The following is a 20,242-nucleotide window of genomic DNA, read 5'->3' as shown; positions in this document are numbered from 1 at the left end:
GCTGGGATTACAGGCCTGCCACGATGCTTGGCTATGATTTTTGTATTTTTACTAGAGACAGGGTTTCACCGTCTTGGCCAGGCTGTTCTCAAACTCCTGACCTCAAGTTATCCACTGGCCACAGCCTCCCAAAGTGCTCAGATTATAGGCATCAGCCACCATGCCTGGCCTATTTTTATTTTTTGAGACAGGATCTGGCTCTATCACCCAGGTTGGAGTGCAATAGTGTGATCTCAGCTCACTGCAGCCTCTGTCTCCCAGGCTCCAACTATCCTCCCACCTCGGCCTCCTGAGTAGCTGGGACCACCATGGCGTGTACCACCATGCCCATCTAATTTTTGTATTTTTGGTAAAGATGGGGTTTTGCCATGTTGCCCAGACTGGTCTGGAACTCCTGGGCTCAAGTGATCCTCCCACCTTGGCTTCCCAAAGTGCTGGGATCACAGACATGAGTCACCGTGCCCATCCCTATTTTCTTTTAAAAATGTGTTTTTTACAAAATTTATAGCAAGTCTATGTATTTGCTGTGCTTTGTGATCATTTTTTTCAATGACAAAAAATTTCCAATTTTGTTAACTTCCATGGTAAAATGATCTAATTTCAAAAATTTGTTCTAGAGCTAAGATCCTTATAACCTATAAATGTGTGTGAATAGTTAGTTGGCAGGTCCTACAAAGACATGTCATTTTTATTCATGTATTTGGGTTGTTTTAACAGTTCTGTAATATTTAAAATACTTTTCTTCTTATAGTCAGAATTCTCAGCATCTACTCCCATGCCTTCCTTTTTAAGTCTATCAGCCAGTTTAAGGGTATTCACAATAATACAACTTAAAGACAAAGTGCCCATAAGTCATTGTTTCTAACAGACAGCATAACACCGTAGAAATTGCCCTGAGCAAGGAGTTAGAAGACTGGAATTCAAGTCCAAATTCTGCCACTAACTTTATAAGATGACCTTAGGCAAGTCATGTCACTTCTCTCATTTGTCAAATAATGTGGATGATACCATTCTAAGTTATTTTCCACCTCTAAAATTGCTTTCATTTACTACTATTATTTTAACAATAATGAAAACCCTTTCTGGGAATTGTCTTAAGCACCAGATGGGTAGAGAAGAATTTTTTTTTTTAAGACGGAGTCTCACTCTGTCATCCAGGCTGGAGTTCAGTGGTGCCAGCTCAGCTCAGTGCAACCTCCATCTCTCAGGTTCAAGTGATTCTTCTGCCACAGCCCCCTGAGTAGCTGGAATTACAGGCGCACACCACCACTCCCAGCCAATTTTTGTATTTTTAGTAGAGACAGGGTTTCACCATGTTGGCCAGGCTGGTCTCAAACTCCTGACCTAATGATCTGCCTGCCTCAGCCTCCCAAAGTGCTGGGATTACAGGTGTGAGCCACCACACCCGGCCAGGTAGAGAAGAATTTACTGATGATTAAGGTTGTGTTTTTCAACCTGCAGTTCAGAGACCCTCAAAATAAAAATTACTTGAGGTTCCTATGAAAAATACAGATTCCTGTCCTCTCCGTGGCTGAATCAGAATCTCCTAAGGTGAGGCTCAGGTTTCTGCATTTTTCACAAGTCTGTAATGGTTACAGTGCACCCTAATGTTTGAGAACCAGTGGCTTAAAGAGAATGCAACCTAAGAGGGCAAGGCTACTGCATAGCTTAAATTGCTGCAGGCTTTGGTAATCCCTTCTAACCACGGTGCCACCATGTGGAGGAGCCTGGAAGAAAGCTGTTACTCAAAGCACAACAGTCAGCCTTGTGCTTGGGTCCTGCTTCATGCTTGCCATGTTTCATAACAAAACACAAAGACAAGTCTTCACATCAGCACTTAGTCTTGATATCCAAGTCACTGACTACCGTACTTACGGTAACAACTTGAAAAGGACTGCAACTCTCCCCTCACTAATGGTGACAGGGTTGGCTTATGACACCTGGCTCAGGGAAGAAAAATGAGTAAACCTCTGCCTCTTTACTCTTGATTCCTCCTCCACCCCAATACTGTTAACACATCATCCTGTGTGATTCAAATAATCTGGCAGATGAAATACAGATAATCTATGTCACATTGTTCTCATCACTCTATGGCCAGATATTGTACTAATCTAATTTTAAAAATCCCTTTCTGTACAATAGAAATAACCAAAGCCCATTCTTTCTCCTTCTTTCCTGTCTAATGCCTTGATAGGAACAAAATATCAAGTAAGGATACATGCTAGAGATGTTAAATTCATACAAGTAATGTAAATTACAAAGAGAGGTGATAATTTTTTTCCTAGATTTTCACAATAAATCCCTCTCATGAAAATCTGTTGATAATTTTAACAGGAAACTTAAAAGACATTTTGTTGCAAGACTGTCTTAATGATTATAAGAATAATGCCATTATCTATTCTCAATATAGATAAACATAACAGCAACTTTAAAAGGTCAAGTATACTCATAAGTGAAGATGAAATTTCTTTTTCAACAACCAATATGCCAATATCCAACTTCCAGGTTTTATTCAACTCTAATGTCATGGGTTTCTCCTACCCCATTCAAAACTCCTGCCAAATGTCCACAAAATTGACACCAAAATCAAAAAACAGAAAGAGAGGAGTAGGGAGAGGGAAAAGAGAGAAATAGAGTGTGAGGAAGGAAGGAACTTGACAAGAGCTACCATGCAAAATGACCAGAAGAACTGGAATTCAGTGGCACAGATCAGCAGGAGCAGAGGAATGCTGAAAAAGATGATGCTGCATAGAGTCTAATTTGGAGATGCCTGTATGATGCCGGATGACCAAGTACTCAGGTCACAAGCGTATTCATGGACCCATAAGAACCAGGATCTTGACCCAAACTCATAAGATCTTCTAAAAAGAAAATACTTCACCTAAATTGAAGTAATTCCTAAGTCAAACACCAGAAGAGTTCCTTATTTGATGTAAGTTGTGCCTAAAACTTTGGCTGATACAAAGAAACCCGTCCACTAAGGCACCCTGAGGCAATCTGACAATGTGTTGGAGAGAACTTTGTTGTCAGTACCACATCATTATGAGAGTACAGAGAACGGATCACCCGCAAGGGACTGGCTTCTTTGGGCAAGCAGTCGACAAGTTCACTGCACTGTTTGTCAAATCCCAACAAGCGAATCCCATAGCCATGTGGGGAAGAAATCATTCGCCCATCAGGGCTGAAGCAAAGTTCTTTGATGTAACCCCTGCCTACATTGGCTTCTTCAATGTAATGAGTCAGTCGTAGAGAACAGCGAGGTGAGACAGGTCGCACTGGAGCTCCTTCTTGGAATTCATAGACACAAGTACACTAGGGGGAGAGAAGGGAGACAAACCAAGGTTACAGAGCCCAAATAGTGCTACAGATATTCCTTGTTTTTAAAATGCTCAACAGATTGCCAAAGCCACAGAATTGTTACGAGACATCACTCAGGATAATGCTATCTCCCTCCCAACTAACATACCCCATAAGAAGGCCCCATACCTTATCTTCATAAGCTGAGGTTAGTCTGTGCTGTGACACTTTAAAGCCTTTTGCTCCCTGAGGCTGCCTGTGACTTCTGTAGAAGTACATTCTCTTTTCTAAGGGCAACAACAATGTTGATATTTTTTAAATTCCTGGAGTACGTCCTAGAGTGTCTTACCTCTTCCCCTACACAATTCAAAGGCTCGTCTCTTCTTTCCTTTCAGCTGTGGCCTCTAGGGCCTCTTGAAAGACTCTTGTTTTACAAGGTGATGAGAATCAAAGTCATTTAACACCTTTCCCCCTAGTCATCAGTATAGCCCCTTCCTTTCCCAGAGTTTCCCCTGGTTTTTAAAAAAAAAAATTACAATCCTCAATTGGCTTAGTAAAATTTCAAATTTAGCCAGCTTAGCTGAGACATTTCAGACCTATGTTTATTATACAAGGGTTTGTTGCTGTTGTTGTTCTTGTTTTTAAAGGTGAGATGAAGGAGGCAAAATTTAAGAAGCTGGGCTAAATCCGAGCTGATGCTAGCCTTTAAAGTACTTCCCAGCTTTCTAAACCCTGGCAGGAGAGAAGAAGAGTTGGTAAGGGATAATGATACCATAGGAAGCAAGAGGACAGAAACAGGAGACTCAAGAAGCAGGATCTCTAGCAGTATGCCCTTGATGGCAGAGACTGCAGTCAGTGATCGGCCTAAGGTCTGCACACATGGCAATGGCAATTTGTCCAACGAGCTCTGTTGAAGGTGGAGTGCTGCTGCCTGTACCTCCTCATCATCACTGTTGCTTGAGCACCGGAGAAGAGTGGCCCAGCCTTTTGGGTGCAGCTGTAAGGATGTGATGCAGTTTCCATGGTCACTCTCACCAAGAACTTCAGGGGTTACAACTTCAAGACTATTTCGTGGTGAAACTCCTGAGATAAAAGAAAATGAGGATGTGGGATTTGTATTATCAAAAAACTAAGTCAGTTCATCAGAGTTTTATTTCTGGCAGCCACCTCCCATGCCTTCATTCCTTAGTCTGCCCCTTATGCTACCATATGTTAAAGAGTGTGGTACTCCCCAACGTATGGTGTGTGAGTTTTGGCGTGGGGGGGAGGGGGCGGTGAAGGTGTGGGGAAAATATATAAATAGAATGAAAGAATCCAAGTTCCTGCAGCAGGTTTTGTCACTGACCTAAGGCTAAGGCATACAAGCTGACTAGGGATTCTTTTATTTGGATCTTACATCTCAGAATGCTCTTTGAGTAAGAACCAAAGTATTGTTGACATGAAAGGACTCTAGAAAGGTAAAAGGTAACAATTCTCATCTCATTGTACCTGGTGCTTTCTGGTCCAGAGAAGGAAATACTTGGAAGCCATGAGGATTGCCTTTAAGCAAATAAAAAGATCAGGACTTACGCTACCCCCTGCTCCCAACAACAGCACTATAAACAAAAAATAAAATTTTGGAGATGAGGAAGGACACCTCACATAAAGGCATGTAAAAACAAAGGATGAGAGACACTGCCAACTATGCATCTTCCTGGTGACTCTGCCCCATCATTTCCTTCTACCCAACTCCCAATGAAAATGACTGCTGGAGTAAGCCACTGTTACCAGTGGGAGTATATTATATCCTGTGCTCCTTGGAGGTTCCTCAGGAGCCGGTAAAAGTGGGAAACCATGTGTGAGATGAGGTGGAGATGGGGTGGGGAAGACTGGAGGTCAAGAGCCTTCCTAAGTTTTATTTTATATATATATATAAAATAAATAAAATATATATATATATATTAAAAGCCTACAGCACCCAGTATTTCCAGGCGGTCTCCCATCCAAGTACTAACCAGGCCCAACCCTGCTTAGCTTCCAAGATCAAATGACATCAGGCACGTTCAGGGTGGTATGGCCGTAGAGCCTCATTCTTCTTGAACCAGAGCTACTTTAATGTTAACTGGGCTACATCTCTAAGAATCCACAGCAGATTTCATGTCAAAAATAGAGTTCTAATGCTGAAATGCATTTGAAAGCCTCTGTTCTATACAGCTATTATATCTGCCAAAGGATACTGTTAACATACTCTGACATTTGAAAATCCAAAATTTCCAACATTTAGAGCAACTTCACCTATAAGCCCCACCTTCTCTCATGTTTTCCCTCTTTTCGCCCTCTCATTTTTCTCTTCTTTCTTCCTAGCCTCCTCATATATCATCTCTTCCCTCATTCTCAACTGTGTGTGGCATAGAACTGCTGTATATTTGTGTTTGTGTGTTTACCACTGGTCAATAATAAGCATGTTAACTATTCTTTTCTTCTTAAATTAAGATTCTTTTTCTTGTGGATGGTGTAGTCAATCAATAAAGATTTTTCTCAGTGATTATTAGAAGCCTTGACTTGTTTCCCATAGCACAAGTAGAAGGAGAACAGGAAGAATCTGCAAAAGATGTTTGTGTTACAAATCAAAGGAAAAATGTTATACTTCTGGGCATAAATCTTTAAAAGAAGGAGTCTTTAATCTTAAAGTGAACTATCACAGACTTCAATATCCAGATGCAAGTGGACAGGCCATAGATTAGGTTAGAAAGAGCTCTTAAACCATTCTACTGATGTAAGTAGCCATGCAAGATAACCAGCATCTACCAGGCAAAGCCACCCAGTGAAAACACAAATTAGAACTCTAAGATTTAGTCTCTGCCCAAAATATCAAGTTAGAGATATGTCTATCTTCAAAAGTAACCCAAAATGAAAAAAAAAGGCCATATCTGGCTCTTAATACTCAGTTCACAAAGAGAAGAATAAACAATAAATGCTATAAGAGCTTAGATATGGATTAGTATGAAGAGGAATAGTATGTGGACTTTGCATAGGTAGAAACCATTTCAATTGTGGGGTGGAAGGTATAGGGCCAGAATGGTAAGTAAAAAACTGAGAAATACAGAGTGGGGCCAGATTGTAGCTCACTTTATCCCACAAACACTTTGAAGCTGTCAGGCATTGCACAGACAAGAAAATGGTAGAGCAAAAAGCCTGAGGGGAACCAGGTGACTTTCACAAGTACCTGACAATCCATGCCTTATATTTATACAGAGCTTTCACATGCATAATATCATTTAATTTTCACAATAATCTTGATTGAAATAAACATTTCCAAACTACTTCCTCTCCAAACTAAGTCCAGCTAATAAAACCAAAGCTAAAATTCCATTAAAGATTTAACTCAAGATATTCAACCCCAGAGACTCTCGATTAGCTTTCTAAAGATGATGACTGAGGGATAAATCACGTCATCTCCATTGCTTTTATTTTTATGGATTATAACCAATTTAAAGCCAAAAAATTGGTTTTAATCAATCAGTCAGATTGGCAGAATCTGTTGTTACAAGATTATAAAATCCAACTTTCAACCTACCTTCTCTTTGAGAGGCTCGTGACATGTGTTTCTCAGAAGAATTAGAATCACTATGATGACAAGGTGAGCCAGAAACTCTAGGACCAGATGAACTTGATGAAGTGGTCAAATCTTAAAAATATTAAAAAAATTCTGACAGTAAACCTAGCATAACTCTGGTAGTGGCTCTTAACTTTTTAATTACTCGAACCATAGTTTCAAAATTTTAAAAATAAATGCTCATATAAAACTGGCCTATAACAAAGACTAAGGAAGGCAAGACAGCTCTTTGAAGTGTTTTAACATCTAGTCCCTTTCTGAATCTTTTATATCAAAGACTTGACAATATGAAATAAAACTGAAAAACCAAATAATCATAGGAGCATCTTTGGATCCTCATCATTTCTGTACTAAAATGGGATAAAAAAAAAATTCAATGAAAATGAAAACTAAGCTCTTAAGCCTATAGTTTAATGATAAAATAGGGTCCAAACAACAGGTCCATTACCAGAAACATGAAGAGATTCTTCTTTAAGTATACCAAAAACTTCCATTATCATTCTTGAAATTATATGAATAGCCTTTTTTTCTTTTTGAGACAGGGATCTTGCTATGTTGCCCAGGCTGGACTCTTAATTCCTAGGTTCAAGTAATCCTTCTGCCTCAGCCTCAGCCTCCTGAGTGGCTGGGCCTACAGGCATGTGCCACTATGCCAAGTTTATGTAAATACCCTGAGATGTGACACAAAGTTTACATTGAAAAAAATTAAATGAGTATCAGGTAGTGGAGTCTGATATATTACTCCAAATAGCAATCTCTATTTCATCATCACATTTCACTAGTGGTCCCATGCCTATGTTAGGAATTCATACTAGTCTAATTTCCTGTAACATTTAGTATCAGAATTATCCTTAGAAGACTGAAAACCTGGCAGGGCGCAGTGGCTCACGCCTGTAATCCCAACACTTTGGGAGGCTAAGGAAGGCAGATCATGAGGTCAAGAGATCAAGAGCATCCTGGCCAACATGGTGAAACCCCATCTCTACTAAAAATACAAAAATTAGTCTTTTTTTTTTTTAAGTGGCTGTAGTCACAGCTACTCGGGATGCTGAGGCAGGAGTATCACTTGAACCCGGGAGATGGAGATTGCAGTGGCCCCAGATCATGTCACTGCACTCCAACCTGGCGACAAAGTGAGACTCCGTCTCAAAAAATAAAAATAAAAAACCTTGTGGGTTTTTGAGTTGAAACAGGCCAACCAGACATTCTAAATCACTATTTCTCACTAAGCTAAAGCTGCTTACCTTTTTTAACTTAAAAGGCAAATTTGAATCTAAAAGGATTATACTCGTATATTTATGAAATCGCTTGTTTGCAAGTAAGTTGGTAAAACTTAAATTTCTACTTTTACCAGTTACACCAGGCAACTGCAGTACAATGATGTCTGTACTTTCCCAAAGGAATCTTCAGAAGTAGCCCTGTGTACATGGGGAAAGATTCCAACCTTTTTTTTTTTTTTTTTCATTTTCTTTCTTTTTTTTTTGTTTGTTTGTGGACACAGGGTCTCTCTCTGTTGCCAGGGCTGGAGTGCAGTGGGGCACAATCATGGCTGGCTGCTGCCTCAGCCTACCAAGCTCAGGTGATCCCCCCATCCCAGCTGAGTAGATGGGACTATAGAGGCATGCCACCATATATGGCTAATGTTTGTATTTTCTGTAGAGACAGGGTTTCACCATGTTGCCCAGACTGATCACAAATTCCTGGGCTCAAGCAATCCGCCCACCTCAGTCTCCCAAAGTGCCAGGATTACAAGCATGAGCCACTGCACCTGGCTAAATTTTTAAGTTATTTGTAGAGATGAGGTCTCCCTATGTTGCCTAGGCTAGTCTTGAAATCCTGGGCTCAAGCGATCCTCCAACCTTGGCCTCCCAAAGGGTTGGGATTACAGGTGTGAGCCCCCGCACCTGGCCCCAGCCATGTGAAGCTGCCTTTTAATAGCAATTTATTAGCATTATGTTCCAAATGCTTACGTCTTTTTTCCCCTGGATTTTAAATGATGGGTATGTCCCCAGACCAGTCCCCTCTTTCCCAAAGGTAGATGAAATATAGTCTTTTTAAAAATTACATAATGTTAATAAAATACAAAACTTAAGTTTTTCAGAACCCTAAACTCACTTAAGTCTAACAAAATCAGCAATGGGAAGAGAGACAGAGCTTTAGCAAGAGTGTTTAGAGAGTAATGAGATAAGATGGGACCAGCTGCCTGTGTCTGGACATCTATAAGTCTAGAGTACAGATAGACTTGAAACTAAAACTCTATATTCACCATGACTTAATAAAAGCTCTGCTTGATTCCAGAGGGCTTAAGACCTTGTGCCATTATGAGTTTTTGAGATAGTGATGATTCAAAATTACTGATGAAAAGATCCTGGTGCTAGCATAAAGCTAAAGAAAATATTTTTAGCGTCAGCAGTTATTCCTCCTAGTCCACTTGTGATTCAGAGGTACATATTAATGATATGTCAGACATACATACAAATCATTATACTTGCTTGGATAAAAAGCCATCACTGAGCTTTCTGAGGAATGCCTTTTAATTGTCTTCCCCTTTTCCTGCTATCATTTTTGGATAAGAAACATATATCGTCTCTATTTTTGAGATTCTTGAGAAGAATCTTTTTTGCCAACAAAGAAAAGCTTACCTGAACTTGAAGTAGTTCTTCTTGCTCTTAAAATGGGATAGCTGCCTACTTCTAAAGACTTGGTTAAGTCAAGGTCATGCAAAATTAAGAGATATCCAGAGGATGTTGAAATCAACATTTTGGAACAATCTGGTGTTAACCTCATTCGCATGAGAAAACGTGTGTGAAAGAATTTCTTATGTGGACACCCATCTTCTGTATACCTACAGGAGAAACCAAGCCAACAAAATCTAGAGTTATCATAAATATAATGGTTCAGTAATAATCATATCTTTTTGCCTTTCAAAATAGAATTTAGGGAGGATGAGGAGAGCTTGTCAATGGGTTCAAAGTTACAATTAGGAAGAATAAGTTCTAGGGTAATATATTGCACAGTAGGGTGATAATGGTTAATAGTAAGATACAGTATATTATAAAATAGCTAGAAGAGTGACTGTTACATTTCCTCACCACAAAGGAATGATAAGTGCATGCTAAATACTGTTTTGCTCATTATACAACAGACATGTATCAAAACATCAAGTTGTACCCTATAAATGTGTACAGTTACAATGTATCAATTAACAAATATTTGAGGTTAGGCATGGTGGCTCATGCCTATAACCCCAACACTTTGGGAGGCCAAGACAGGAAGATTGCTTGAGTCTAGGAGTTCAAGACCATCCTAGGCAAGATGGTGAGCCCCCATCCCTACAAAAATTTTAAAAATTAAAATAGCTGAATGTGGTGGTGTGTACCTGTAGTTCCAACTACTCAGGAGGCTGAGGTGGGAGGATCACTTGAACCTAGGAGTTTGAGGCTGCAGTGAGCTATGATCATACCACTGTACTCCAGCCTAGGTGACACACAGACCCTGTCTCTATTAAAAACAAAAATTGAAACTTCAAAAACGAGACGTCTTTCCAATAAATTTTACTTCTTATGTTAATAATTACTAATATTTAAAATAATACATGTTGTTTTAATTTTGAACTCATAATATTGTAATCATTAAATCCAGGATAAATATAACACTAATAGCCCTGTGGTCACAGAAAACAAATTTTAAAATTAATGTCAGTTTACATGCATATTTTTGATGCAGATAAGAATGATCAGTAGGCAGGGTGTGGTGGCTCACACCTACAATCCCAATACTTTAAAGGCTGAGGTGGTAGGATCAATGGAGTCCAGGAGTTCAAGACCAAACTGGGTAACATCACAAGATTATGTCTCTACAAAAAATAAAAGCTGGAGACTGAGGTAGGAGGATGGCTTGAGCCTGGGAAGTGGAGGGTTCAGCGAGCTATGATTGTGCCACTGCATACCAGCTTGAGCATATAGCAGGATATAATTCTATGAGAAAAATATAATGAAAATATGAGTACCAGAGGAAAAAGTTGTGAAACTTTTAGCTGTTAAAAAAATAGAATTTAGGCCGGGCGCGGTGGCTCAAGCCTGTAATCCCAGCACTTTGGGAGGCCGAGGCGGGTGGATCACGAGGTCAAGAGATCGAGACCATCCTGGTCAACATGGTGAAACCCCGTCTCTACTAAAAATACAAAAACATTAGCTGGGCATGGTGGTGCGTGCCTGTAATCCCAGCTACTCAGGAGGCTGAGGCAGGAGAATTGCCTGAACCCATGAGGTGGAGGTTGCGGTGAGCCGAGATCGCGCCATTGCACTCCAGCCTGGGTAACGAGTGAAACTCTGTCTCAAAAAAAAAAAAAGAATTTAAAGTCAATGTATATGTAGATTTACATACATGCTTAACAATCCTTTTGCTCATCATTCCTTCATTCAGCTCCAACATTCCTTTTTTGATCCTTTCTTTCTGAAGTGTATCCCTCAGATTTTTTTTTTTTTTTTTTTTTTTTTTTGAGACAGAGTTTCGCTCTTGTCACCTAGGCTGGAGTGCAATGGTACAATCTCGGCTCACTGCAACCTCCGCCTCCAGGGTTCAAGCGATTCTCCTCCCTTAGCCTCCCGAGTAGCTGGGACTACAGGAATGTGCTACCATTCCCTTGGTAATTTTTGTATTTTTAGTAGATATGGGGCCAGGCTGGTCTCAAACTCCTGACTTCAGGTGATCCACCTGCCTCGGCCTCCTCCCAAAGTGCTAGGATTACAGGCACGAGCGACCAGGCCTGGCCAGAATTTTTCAAAGTTAAACTTTGTCGAGGTAAATTATCTCACTTTTTGTTGCTCTGAAAATCTTTTTTTTTTTTTAAAGACAGAGTTTCATTCTTGTTACCCAGGCTGAGTGCAATGGTGCGATTTCAGCTCACTGCAATGTCCACCTACCGGACTTTAATGCTTCTCCTGCCTCAGCCTCCTGAATAGCTGGGATTACAGGTGCCTACCACCACATCCAGCTAATTTTTTTTATTTTTAGTAGAGATAGGGTTTCACCATGTTGGCCAGGCTGGTCTCCCAACTCCTGACCTCTGGTGATCTACCGCCCTCCCAAAGTGCTGGGATTACAGGCATAAGCCACCATGCTGGCCTGTTCTAAAAATCTTTATTTCATACTTTTTTTTAAGAGACTGGGTCTCCCTCTGTTGCCCAGGCTGGGGTGCAGTGGCACAATCACGGTTCACTGTAACCTCAAATTCCCAGGCTCAAGGGATCCTCCCACTTCATCCTTCCAAGTAGCTGGAACTACAGGTGCGCACCACCACTCCTGGCTAATTTTTAAATTTTTTGTAGAGATGAGGTCTTGCTATGTTGTCCAGGCTAGTCTTGAACACCTGGTCTCAAGTGATCCTCCCACTTCAGCCTCTCAAAGTGCTGAGATTGTAAGTATGAGCCAGTATGTCCAGCTCAACTCAACTGAATAAAGGTTTAGCTGAGCATATAATCTTAGGTTGTTATTTCTTTCTGAATATTTAGGATAATGTTCCACAGGGTTTTAGCTTCCATTGTTACTGTTTATGAGTTTGCTATTAGTCTGACATTACTTTGGATAATTTATCTTTTTACCCCCTCTGGCTAATCTTCTGTCTATTTAGAGTACTGTAATTTCATTGGTATATGTAAATTTGGATCTCTGCTTATTTATTTTTATTGGGATTTGTTTGACTTTCCAAGCCTTAACATTCATATTATTCATATATTCTAAAAGTTTCTCAGTCATTATTCCAATATTGCCCTTCACTGATCTTCTCTCTTCTTTTGGAGTTCCAAATATATGTTTCAGACATTTATGTTTGACTCTCCTTGTCTTACAACTTGCTTTTCATATTTTCTATCTCTTCATTTCCATATGTTATATTCTAGGTAACTTTTCAATGTCTATCTTCTAATAGATTTTTTCTTTCTTTTTTTTTTTTTTTTGAGGCAGGGTCTCACTCTGTCACCCAGGCTGGAATGCAGTGGCGTGATCTTGGCTTACTGCAACCTCCGCCTCCCAGGTTCAAATGATTCTCCCGCCTCAGCCTCCCAAGTAACTGGGATTACAGGTGCCTGTCACCATACCCGGCTAATTTTTGTATTTTTAGTAAAGACAGGGTTTCACCCTGTTGGCCAGGCTAGTCTCAAACTTCTATCCTCAAGTGATCCACCCGCCTTGGCCTCCCAAAGTGCTGGGATTACAGGCATGAGCTACTGTGCCCAGGCAGTTTATGACGTTATTTTAAAATTTGCTTATTGGCTAGGTGCAGTGGCTGATACCTGTAATCCCAGTACTTTAGGTGGCTGAGCGGGGAGGACCACTTGAGCCAGGAGTTAGAGACCATCATGGGGAACATAATGAGATGCTGTCTCCACAAACAAATTTAAAAGTAGCGAGGCGGAGTTGCATACACCTGTGGTCCCTGCTACTCGAGAGGCTGAGGTAGGAGGATGGCTTGAGACCAGGAGGTCAAGGTGATAGTAAGCTATGATTGTGCCACTATATTCCAGCTTGAGCAACAGGGTGAGACCGTGTCTCAAAAAAAAAAAAAAAGAAAAAAATTTTTTTTTTTTTTTGGACAGAGTCTCACTCTGTCACCCAGGCTGGATTGCAATGGCACAATCTCGGCCCACTGCAACCTCTGCCTCCCAGGTTCAAGCAATTATCCTGCCCTAGCCTCCCAAGTAGGTGGGATTACAGGCGTGTGGCACCACACCAGGCTAATTTTTTTATTTTTAGTAGAGACAGGGTTTCACCATGTTGGCCAGGCTGGTCTTGAACTTCTGACCTCAAGTGATCTGCCCGCCTTGGCATCCCAAAGTGCTGGGATTACAGGCGAGAGCCACCATGCCAGGCCTAAAAAAAAAAATAAATTATTTTAATGGTTTACTTGATATCTGAAATATTGTGGAATGGCTAAATCAAGCTAACTAATATATACATTACATTACCTTACATACTTAGCATTTATGATAACACTTAAAATCTACTTTTAATAAATTTCACTTATATAACAACAGTAAATTGTCATTAACAATGATCACTATGTTGTACAATATAAATCTCTTGAACTTATTCCTCCTAACTGAAATTTTGTACTTTTTGACCAACATTTCCCCTCTACTGTACTCCACCCACCTGTCCCCAGTCCCGGCTAACCACCATTCTACTATCTGCTTCTATGAGTTTTTGACTTTATTAGATTCTACATATAAGTGATATTTGTCTTTCTGAGCCTGGCTTATTTTGCTTAATATAATGTCCTCCAGGCTCATTCATGTTGTTGCAAATGACAAAATTTCCTTATTTTTTAAGGCTGAATAGTATTTCGCTGTGTATATGACAACATTTTTAATACATTCATTTATTGATGGATGTTTAGGTTAACTCCTAATGTTGGCTATTGTGAATAGTGCTGCAATGAACATGGGAGTGCAGATAACTTTTTGACATAGTGATTTAATTTCCTTTGGATATATACCTAGTAGAAGAATTGTTGGACTTATATGGTAGTTCTTTTTTGATTTTTTGAGGAACCTCTACTGTTTTCCGTAATTTATATCAAATGGCCTTTGTTAACTCTAACTGATAATTTCTCTGAGGAATTTCTAAGATTTTCTATATAGATCAGGGGTTAGAAAACTTTGGCCCATGGGCCAAATCTGGCCCACTTACTGGTTTTATTTATTTTTTATAGACAGGGTGTCAATCTGTTACCCAGGCTAGAGTACACTGGTACAATCATGGCTCACTGCAACCTTGAACTCCTGGGCTCAAGGGATCCTCCTGTCTCAGCCTCCTGAGTACTTGGGATTACAGGTACACATGGCCACCGCTGGCTAATGTTTTAAAATTTTTTTAGAGATGAGGTTTCACTATGTTGCCCAGGCTGGTCTCAAACTCCTGGGATCATGCAGTCCTCCTACCTTGGCCTTGCAAAGTGATGGGATTACAGGCATGAGCCACTGTGCCTGGCTACTGCCTGGTTTTATAAAGTTTGTATGAGCACAGCCACATCTATTTATTTATGTATCATCTGTGACAGCTTAGAGACCATGTAGTACACAAAGCCTAAAATATGAACTACCTGGTCCTTTACAGAAATAGTTTGCCAACCCCTGATAAATCATCTGTGAATAATAATGTTTTCTTATTTCCAATCCATATATAATTGTTTTCTTCTTTCTTTTATTGCACCAACTAGTACCCTCCCCTACTTTACCCCATGACACTGATAAACAGTAGTAGTAACAGTGAGCAAGTTCTCCTTCCAGATATTATGGAGAAAACTTCTTAAGGTTCACCGTTTAAAAATGTGCTGTAAGCCGGGCATGGTGGTTCATGCCTGTAATACCAGCACTTTGGGAGGCCAAGGTGGGTGGATCACCGTCAGGAGATCGAGACTATCCTGGCTAACATGGTGAAACCCCATCTGTACTAAAAATGCAAAAAATTAGCCAGGCATGGTGGCACATGCCTGTAATACCAGCTGCTGGGGATGCTGAGGCAGGAGAATTGCTTGAATCTGGGAGGCAGAGGTTGCAGTGAGCCAAGATTGCAACACTGCACTCCAGCCTAGGTGACAGAGCAAGACTCTGTCTCAAAAAAAAAAAAGTGCTGTAATTTTTAGTGTATACTTTTGATACATTTCCTACATTTCCTTCTGTCTCTAGTTAATGATTCAAGAATTTAATTAAGGCATAACTTACATGCCATAAAAAGTCACTCATTTTAGGTGTAAAGTAATTTTTGATTAAATTTGTAGAGAAGTGCAATCATCAACACAATCCAGTTTTAGATCATTTTCATCACCTTAAAAGATTCCTCCTACCCATTAGCAAGCATTCTCTGTTCCCATTCTCACCTCCAGGCAACTACTAATCAACTTTCTGTCTCTATAGAGTTACCTATTCTGGATATTTCATATAAATAGACTCATACAGTAAGTAGTCTTTTGCAAGTTGGCTTTTTTCACGCAGCATAATTTTTTGAGGTCCATTCATGTTGTAGCATGTATCAAGTCTTTGTTCGTTTTCATTGCCAAATATTATTTTGTTGCATAAATATAACACATTTGGTTTATTTACCACTTGCTGGATATTTGGATTGCTTCCCTTTTTTGCTTATTATGAGTGCTACTATAAACATTCACTTACAAGTCTTGGTGTGGCCACATACATTCATTTTTCTTGAGTAGATATCTAGGAATGTGATTGGTGGGTCATATGGTAACTCCATGTTTAACATTTTATGAAATTGCCAAATTGTTTTCTAAAGTGACTATTCCATTTTACATTCCCACCAGCGATGTGGGTTTCAGCAATGATGGTGCCAGTTTCTCCAAACCCTTGCCAATACATGTTATGGATTAATAATATGGAGTCTTCTAATCCATGAACATGGACTACCTCTCCATTTATTTACATTACATTTATATTCGCTTTGGCAATGTTTTATAGTTTTCAGTGTACAAATCTCATACTTATTTTGTTAAATTTATTCCTATGTATTTTACCCTTTTTGATGCTATTGTGAATGAAATTATTTTCTTCATTCATTTTTGGATTGTTCATTGCTTATAAGTAGAAATGCAATTGATTGTTTATATTAATCTTGTATATCTTTTCAATTTACTAAACTTGTTTCTTAAGTCTAGTGGATTTCTTGGTAGTTCCTTACTATTTTCTATATGCAGGAACATATCTCCTGCATATGAAGAGAGTTTTACTTCTTCCTTTCCAATCTGAATGTCTTTTCTTTCTTTTTCTTACCTGATTGCACCTCCAGTGCAATGTTGTACCTCCAGTATAATATCAAATAAAAGTGGTGAGAGCCTTGCTTCCAATCTTAGGGGGAATGCATTCAGTCTTTCAATGTTAAGCAAGATTCTTAGCTGTTGAATACATTCTCTTTTAGGCCTAGTTTTATCACAAAGAGATTTTTGTCAAGTGCTTTCTGTCTTGATCATGTGGGTTTTGATCTTTATTAGTATGATGTGTTATATTAACTGATTTTGTTAGTTAGACCAATCCTGTATTCCTGGGATAAATTCCACTTGGTGATGACATAAAAATGTTTTACATATATTGTTAGCTTTGCTAATATTTTTTTTTTTTTTGAGACAGAATTTCGCTCTTGTCCCCAAGGCTGGAGTGCAATGGTGTGATCTCAGCTCACTGCAACCTCCTGGGTTCACATGATTCTCCTGCCTCAGCCTCCCAAGTAGCTGAGATTACAGGCATGTGCCACCCACCACACCTGGCTAATTTTTGTATTTTTAGTAGAGATGGGGTTTCACCATGTTGGTCAGGCTGGTCTCAAACTCCTGACCTCAAGTGAACCACCTGCCTCCACCTCCCAAAGTGCTAGGATTACAGATGTGAGCCAACACGCCTGGCTGTGTAGTTTCTATTCTTACGGTGTCTGTCTGGTTTGGTATCAGGATAATACTAGACTCAAAGACTGAGTTGGAAAACATCCTGTCTCCTCTATATTCTGGAAGAGTTTATGAAGGATTATTATTATTTACTATGTAAATATTTGGTAGAATTATTCAGTGACGCCATTTGATTCTGGGCTTTTCATGTGGGAGTATTTTTAAATTACCAATTCAGGCCAGGCACAGTGGCTCACTGAACCTGTAAACCCAGCAACTTTGGGAGGCAGAGGTGGGCAGATCACCTCAGGTCAGGAGTTTCAGACCAGCCTGACCAACATGGTAAAACCCTGTCTCTACTAAAAATACAAAAATTAGCCAGGGGTGGTGGAGGGCACCTGTAATCCCAGCTACTTAGTAGGCTGAGGCAGAAGGATCACTTGAACCCAGGAGCCAGACGTTGCAGTGACTGACTCCATCTGAAAAAAAAAAATTTACCAATTCAATTTCTTTACCTGCTATAGGTCTATAAATCTATAGATTTTCTATTTATCTTGTCAGTTTCAGTAATTTATGACTCCCTAGGTATCTTATCTGTTCATCTATGTTGCCTAATTTGTTGCCATAAAGTTGCTCATAGTATTCTTTATTAATCCGTTTGATTTCTGTAAGGTTGGTTATGATGTCTCCTTTCTTTTGTTTTTAATTATGACTAAATGTTGAATCTTACTCCTCATTTGAAACAATCATATAGGTTTATCCATTTTATCTGTTAATGTGGGTAATTATATTAATATAATTTCTATTGATAAACCATCTTTTCATTCCTTGAGTAAGCCCAACTTGGTCATGATATTTACTATATTGTAGGGTTTAATTTCCTTGCATTTAGAATATTTGTATTTACATTCATATTACAGATTGGCCTTTCTTTTTTTTTTTTTTTTTTTTGAGACAGAGTCGTGCTCTGTCACCAGGCGCCAGGCTGGAGTGCAGTGGCACTATCTTGGCTCACTGCAACCTCCGCCTCCCGGGTTCAAGCAATTCTGCCTCAGCCTCCGGAGTAGCTGAGACTACAGGCGTGTGGCACCATGCCCAGCTAATTTTTGTATTTTTTTTTTAGTAGAGATGGGGTTTCACCATGTTGACCAGGATGGTCCCGATCTCTTGATCTCGTGATCCACCCACCTCAGCCTCCCAAAGTGCTGGGATTACAGGCGTGAGCTGTCACGCCTGGCCTAATTTTTGTATTTTTAGTAGAGATGGAGTTTTCACCATGTTGGCCAGGCTGGTCTCCTGACCTCAAGTGATCTGCCCACCTCGGCCTCCCAAAGTGCTGGGATTACAGGCATGAGCCACTATGCCTGGCCCATTTTTGGCTATCTTATCTATTAGTAAATGAGAGAAGGCTGTTAATATTTTCCACTGAGATGGGGATTTCTCACTTCTTTCTTGTAATTCTGTCTACTTTTTTTTTTCCTTAGCATTTATATTAGCTTAATACTTTTGCTTTTTATAGTTTTATACTGTTTTTAGGTGCATATAAGCTGATAATTCTTTTATATTTTATGAAATGAATCTTTTATTAGAGAACCTTTTTATCAATAATAATGCTTTTTGCCTTAAAGTTTATTTTATCTGCTATTAATGTAGCTACAACTGTTTTGCCTTTGATGAATAATTATGTTTTTTTTCTCATCCTTTTACTTTCAACTTTCCCGGGTTTGTATGCTTTATCTGTGTCCCTTACAAAGAAAATATAGTTGTTTTATTTTTAATCTAATTTAACACTATTTTTAACTGGACAGTTTAGTCCATATATGTTTCTCACAATTATTAATATTTGGATTGAAGCTTAGGTCATCTGCCTAACAGTTTTATGCTTTGTGAAATAACAAAAAATATTTTTCATGAAGTTCAGGAAACTCATTTTATAAGCCAGTTTTCATCATTAACTATATGACTTGCTCTCCTTCTTATATAATTTTCTCCAACATTTTTAGTTGCAGTATATGACTAGTTTTGTGCTTCCCAATTTACCCATTCTTTTGAATAATTCTCTTTTTTTCCTTCCCTTCTCTGCTTGATTAATCATGTTTTATTAGTTTTTTACCCTCTACTAATTTGGAAGTTATCATTTATATTTCTATTCAAATTTTATTTCTAAATTTTAGTAAACAAATTCATTTAGTAGGTATGCTTGTCTTTGTCTAAAGACAACCAATAATTTTGTCTTCCACTCAAAGAGTATGGATAGCTAGAAATCTCTAAGAATAGCCCCTGTCTTTTTACATATGACTTTTAAAAATAATATTTCAGAAATGATGGCCACACACAATGGCTCCTGCCCATAATCCCTGTACTTTGGGAGGCTGAGGCAGGAGGATCACTTGAGCCCAGGAGTTTAAGACCAGCCTGGGCAGCATAGCGAGACCCCCTCTCTACAAAAAATAAAAAATCAGGGGGGCATGAATGATCATGGTGTGTTTACTACATTATCATTTCACCATGGCTAGCAAAGCAGGCATATTTTAATTATTTTTCAAACCTCAACTCTTTAAATGTCAATTTCTTTATAAGGAGACATTTTACTGGAATGTTTCACAACAGAGGCACAACTGGCATTTTAGGTGGGACAATTAGTCCACTGTGCACACTGACCTGTGTACTGCAGGATGTTTAGGAACTCTGGTCTTTGCTGACTAAATGCTAGTAGTTATCTCTCTTCTCCCATAGTGACAACCAACACTGCCCCAGGCTTTATTTCCAAACATTCCCTTTAAGATCAGTACCACTCCAAATGAAATCTACTCTCTCAATGCATGAAAACAAAGAACAAATATTACAAAATAAATGTATGTAGAATTGGGGGAACAAAAAATGAGAAATAGTTTAGTTTCACAGGAGAAATAACAAAAATATTTTTTCCTTAAATTCAGGAAACTCTATAAGCCAGTTTT

The 20,242-nt window shown here is 39.2% G+C and overlaps 1 protein-coding gene and 1 pseudogene across 2 annotated transcripts in view; both read right to left on the bottom strand.

The window, feature by feature from the left end:
- Positions 1 to 1,824: 1,824 nt before the first annotated feature.
- DCAF10 (DDB1 and CUL4 associated factor 10) overlaps positions 1,825 to 20,242 on the bottom strand; it is a 55,560-nt gene continuing 37,142 nt past the window's right edge. For both annotated transcript variants that reach the window (XM_032240106.1, XM_032240107.1), the window contains 4 exons: positions 9,535 to 9,737; positions 6,854 to 6,964; positions 4,235 to 4,380; positions 1,825 to 3,312 (listed from right to left, as the gene is read on the bottom strand). In XM_032240106.1, coding sequence (XP_032095997.1) covers positions 2,944 to 3,312; positions 4,235 to 4,380; positions 6,854 to 6,964; positions 9,535 to 9,737 — 829 coding nt within the window. In that variant the 3' untranslated portion in view covers positions 1,825 to 2,943. The remainder of the gene's footprint in view (positions 3,313 to 4,234; positions 4,381 to 6,853; positions 6,965 to 9,534; positions 9,738 to 20,242) is intronic.
- Positions 5,243 to 5,361, bottom strand: LOC116524922 (annotated as a pseudogene).

Source organism: Sapajus apella, unplaced genomic scaffold (assembly GCF_009761245.1).
Source record: "Sapajus apella isolate SASKATOON/1434 unplaced genomic scaffold, GSC_monkey_1.0 scaffold46, whole genome shotgun sequence".
NCBI classification, from domain to species: Eukaryota; Metazoa; Chordata; class Mammalia; order Primates; family Cebidae; genus Sapajus; species Sapajus apella.
This window is presented reverse-complemented; position numbering and strand designations above follow the sequence as displayed.